General features: G+C 35.7%; 1 protein-coding gene across 1 annotated transcript in view; it reads right to left on the bottom strand.

Moving 5' to 3' along the window:
• Positions 1-1,248: 1,248 nt before the first annotated feature.
• Positions 1,249-5,616, bottom strand: part of Slc30a9 (solute carrier family 30 member 9) — a 107,883-nt gene continuing 103,515 nt past the window's right edge. Inside the window, exon 15 of the mRNA XM_023702770.1 lies at positions 1,249-2,783. Coding sequence (XP_023558538.1) covers positions 2,739-2,783 — 45 coding nt within the window. The 3' untranslated portion in view covers positions 1,249-2,738. The remainder of the gene's footprint in view (positions 2,784-5,616) is intronic.

Here is a 5,616-nt window from a genome sequence, read left to right as displayed (position 1 = left end):
CTTTTCATTCTCTCACTGCCATAGTATAAAAATATGTCACCTCATACTCACGATTCACTAGAGATCCATTCTCAATCAGAGGTATACTACTATACCTCTGACCGGTCCTCAGATGCTAGCTTGGGTAAAGCAGGGGTCACATACCCTTGTCTAGTCCTCCTTTTTTGTCCAGTACTAGTGCTTATTTTGTGATTATTTTCCAATGAAGACTATTTTTCTTGACAATATTCAAATTATATGCTTAAATACTATGTATGCCACAGAGCAAAACCTAAAGTAAGAAACATTAATTTAGAAAGAACAAAAACAAGAAATGGAAAACTAGGTATTATTTAAAGAGGCCCAAATTCCCCATTTTTAACATTTACATTTAACTGTAGTTCTAAGGGGGAAAAAAACCCAAAACCACAACAATGATCAAATTTCTAGATACATTGCCCTCTTCTATGTCATGTTTATATAAACCTTTAAAATATCACTGCAGAAAAGAAACAGAACGAAAAATCAGCCATATAAGTTTTCTATTATTAAGCATGGTATGAACTTCATCAAAATCAAATCCAAAGAAGAATTAGGAATTAGCTTTTTTAAGAGATTCTTAAAATATACAGCATTTGGAATAACTTTTAAATATTAACCTTGAGCATCTTTTTAAAAACAAGTTATTATTCCTGACTTGCTACATGAAATTTTTCAGAATAGTTTTATTTTACTAGGAGAAAAATGAGTGAAATTTGGAATATTGATATGTGTCAATAACGTGAAGTAACAAATGGCAGGTGGAAATGGGAAAGGGGAAAAAGAAAGTATAGAGGAAATTATAACGTAACCAATAAAACTGAGTAATTTGAATATACATATTATACATGCTAAGTGCTCTGCCACTGAGCTATATTCCCAGGTAACACTTTTCTATCTTAAAAATAAAACTGGAGGGCCGGCCAAACAGTGCAGCAGATTAAAGTGCAGGGGCTGGGAGTTTGATCCCCAGGTCTGCCTTGCTGGCCCACCCCCCAGGGCAGGCTGAAAGGGCAATTGAGACTGGGCATGGTGGCACACGCCTGTAATCCCTGCACTTGGGAGGCTGTAAACAGGCAGATCACTACAAATCCGATCTAGTAGTGAGAACTTGAACACCCTGCAGACCCTTCCCTAACATACAGAAAATAAATAAATAAATAAATAAAACTGGAATGTTATTTCATTTAAAATGCACAACATGAGATGCTAACAGTTAAAAAAAGTACACAATATATGTTCCCTTAACTTTCCAGCAAATGACAATTCTGGATCAAAAACTACCAGAACAAACCCTTTAATCAAACATTTATTTTTGTTTACAATATGACAATCTGTTATAATTCATGACAATCAGTTATAAAACTTACTCCAGCTCAGTAAGTTTCAAGACACTGACCTCGCATAGGAAGTTAGATCCGTATGTCAAGCACTCACCCAGCAAAGAGAGCAGCAGCCGCACTCACAGTGCTCCCTGCTACCTGGAGATCATAAAGTGCAAAGCTGTGTTTTGGAAAAGGACACTTTTTCACTACATTTTCAATTCTTGAATCACGCGTTTTTTTCACCTTGCTATCCCAGAGTCATCAGAAAGCTATTCACTTACATGTTATAGCAATATGCCAAATGCCCATTTGTAACTGCAAGAAATTCACAGACACACCATTAACTACAATCCTATACAAAGTCATGACACAAGTTTCAGTGTAAGAGATTTACTTCTCTCAAAGCAAATAACAACAACAACAAAAAAATCCCTACAGATCAGATTTACATAAGTAGTACCTTTTAAATAAATTAAAAATACAATGCTATTCTATCTGTAAAATTTTAAATATTTCTAGTCCATTTTACAGAATGTTAAAATGCTTATAAATGCATTAACTCCCAGTAATTAGACATTACGCTACTTAAGCCAGTTTATGAAGGGAGGAAGGGAAGGAAGAAGGAAAAGGAGAGGAGAAGAGAGAAAGAGAAGGGGTGGGGGGAGGGAGGAAGGAAAGTTAAGAGAGAATCAGCACACTGGCTTATGAAAATGTCCAGGATTATTTATCTCTTAGCATCAGAAAAATTGAAGCAAGGAAAAAAAAGTGAAAGAGAAATAAATTTTAGAAAATAACTATGATTTAAATGAGAAAACTGAAAGGTTTTCACTTAATTCAGTAACAAAGTCATTTCTGGAATGAACATTTTTGGCTGATAAAGGTAAGAGAGTGTAACTCGATGTTCAGGTCAAAACCACACAGTATACAGAAAATTTCCAAATTGTATCAAGAAAGAAAAACTTTGAAACAGTGACCATTTGAAAAAAATCACACAACAATATTCAGCCAGAATATTCAAGACTGTCAGATATTGATCGAGTAAAGTCTTTAGTAGAAATAAAATTTAAAGTTATAATCCCATGGATGCCACTTACCAATGCAAAGAAAAGAAACATGATTGCAATACATAATACAATGACAAGCTAGAATGAGAAATTATAAACAATTTAAGTAACCAAATGTTCCCAATTAAAGCACAGAAACATGATTAAAAGGGAGTAGTTCTAGTTCTGTGGCATGTTCAATTGCTCTTTACATAAAATATTAGCTCCATCTTGGAAAAAATAGCTTCTAAATGGTGCTGGCTCCTTCATGTTAGAAAGGAGGAGGCATGCTTTGTAGAGACCCAAGAAACTTGTCTCCAAGTCCCCACCAAGATGACTCACTTCATCAAGTCTAGAGTATCTCCAAATCTACATGCCGAACTTCAGGATTTCGTTTCTGGAAAGGAAAATCACCACATTATTCATAGCAAAGAAAACCTTTTCTTAAAATTCTTTTTATTAATGATGATACATCTAAGCTAGGTATAAACACAGTGAGTCTTCTAGATAGATGAAGGATGCTTAGAAAAACACCATGCGCAAAGGCAGAGAGGCCAAAAAGCACGCACTGGTCGTGTGGTATGTATAGTCAGCACAGAAGCCACAAAGAGGCAGGCTTAGTACAAGGCGAGAAAGACAGACCCAAACCAGGCTGGTAAAAATCTTTTATGCTAGGTTAAGAAACTTCATCTCAGCAGCCACAAACAGTATCTCCCCCTTCAAAAGACTCACTATAGTGAGGAGAGATACAGTAAGTAGGCAAGCAATTATAATACTCTGCTGCTATGGAGCAAAGTAAAGGTTTTGGGTTTTTCCCTCCTGTGAATACACAAAGAAGGACACTTAACTCAATTTTGGGAGAATTAAAAACTAGAATATCATGAGAATGGAGATAGACAGTAGTGCAGAAAAATACATAAGTTTACACTTGGTAAAAAGGAAGTAAATAATGTTAAATCAGGAGAAGCAATGTAAAACTTATATAAACATGTCACATGAAATAAAAAAAATGCTAAAAGTATTAAAAATAGTTATCTAGGGCCGAAGAGAGATCTCAGCAAACTAAGCGCCTGCTTTGGCAAGGGAAGGGACCAGGGTTCGATCCCCGGTCCCACATGCCCTGCTAGCCCCACCCCCAAGGTGCACTGAGCCAGTGACAGAGTCCAGGAATGGTAGCACACCCCTACAAGCCCATTGCTGGGGAGGCTGAAAATAGGAGGATTACTACGAGTGTGAGCTGCGTAGTGAGACCCTGTACCAAATACGGAAGTAGGAGAAAAAAAAAGTTAGCTAAGAGAGGCACAATTAAGGAATTAGGGAATATAATGAAATCAGTGATACCTGCTACAATCCTTAGTTGTTTCATTATACACTTTGTATATGAGTTGATAAAAGATTTAAAAACTAAGGGAGAACAGCTGTTATAATTAATCTTGAAATTAATCAGGATTAATAACTACTTCTAGCTTAAAAATAGTAACCTCGGACCATGTGCATATTACTTACATTACAGGAATTCAGTTCTAAAAGCAAAACTCTGGTATAATACTGAAGTTTTGCTTAAGTATAGCATTCTCTGAGTGATCACAGATTCTTCTCCTAGTCAGAGCTGCTGGAGTGTGCCTACCTAGTGGTCCAGACCCCCTAAGCACACTGTTGTTCTCAGGTTTATCTGAAATTACTTCTTATCTCTAGAATTCCTTAAATGCAATATGGAAAAACATTCTCCAAACAAAAACCTGTCCTATCCAAGCATGACTTGAAATATTTAACTGTTCACAAAAAATCTGGCATTTTTTCACCAAAAATACTAGTGAATGTGTACTAATGAAATCTCTCAACCTAAAAATTTACCATATTTTAAAAATCAACTTTCTAAGAGAAAAGCAATCAAGTTTATCGTATATGTATAATACAAGGCACATGTGTATGCGTAATACCAAGCACATACACATTTGTAGAATGAATAAAACAGGATTTAAATTTCTTAAAATGCAATGTTTACTGCTTTCGCATAATACAGACAAATCAGAAATAGGCATTGGTGATTTTTCAGACAAATCAATAACTTGTACGAACTTAATGCTAACTGCAGTTTTGCCCACTACAGAGATTTTATTCTATACTCATGCAGAGACAAAAACCAAATTATGTGTTTATTTTGCAAGGCTGAAGACTCAAGAAAATGTTATGCAGAGGATGCACTAGAGAAGCGAAGATAAAGAGCATAACATTGTAAGAAATTTGCTGTTATGGCAGCCTCCCTCTGAATTAATTTTCAGTACAATTATTTCATCTCTAACACAAAAAGCTTAACAAGGGGGAAAAAGGAAAGGAAATAGGAGAGGAAAAGGAGAAGAGGTAGGATAAAAAAGGTAACAGTTCGAATATCTTCAACATAGTAAGGTATTTTGTAATTTTGTAACTCCTATTATATATCAGAATTCATTAATTAGCCTGTTATTTTTTAGTATCTTTCACAGAATCGTGCAAATTCCAGAACCTTAAGCCAAAAAAATCTCACTTACTGTAATATGCAACAGTATTACTGCACAGAAATGCCCAATGGCCATACTGGCACAGAACTAGCTTTATACAGGAAAGTCACACGTGGAACTTCAGCAGTCCCCTCTGTCATGGACAGAAAGTCACTCAATGCTAATTACTACTTTTTTCAATAACATTATTTAGAAAACAACCAGGAGATATGAAATTAGGGAGTAACTAGTGCACAAAATTTCAGCGTTCAAAAGAAGATCTGCTTAGTTTCGTGACTAGGAAGAATATATTCATATATTCCCTTTGGTTTGGTACTTCAGCTATGTAACTTTCCTATGAATTAAGATTAATCAGGGGCCAAGGAGATGGCTCAGTAGAATAAGCACTTCCGTGGCAAGCGCAAGGGCCTGAGTTCAAATCCCCAGTTCCTGGGACCTACTCTTACTGAGGTTTTTCATGTCAAAAGAAATTACCAACAAAGTGAAAAGGCAACCCACAAATTTGGAATAAATCATGACAAATAAGTACTCATACAAAGGTCTGCTCTCTAGAATTTATAAAGAACTAAAAAATACTAGGGCCCTAAAATTTAAAGACCCAATCCAGAAATGGGCATCCAAGATGAACACACGCTTCTCAGAGGATGAAATTAAAAAAGCGAATAAATATATGAAAAACTGCTCCACATCACTAGCCATCCGTGAAATGCAAATTAAAACAACACTGAGATA

Source organism: Octodon degus, unplaced genomic scaffold (assembly GCF_000260255.1).
Source record: "Octodon degus isolate 3935 unplaced genomic scaffold, OctDeg1.0 scaffold00158, whole genome shotgun sequence".
NCBI lineage: Eukaryota > Metazoa > Chordata > Mammalia > Rodentia > Octodontidae > Octodon > Octodon degus.
Note: the sequence above shows the minus strand (reverse complement) of the source record. Positions and strands in the feature narration are given on the sequence as shown.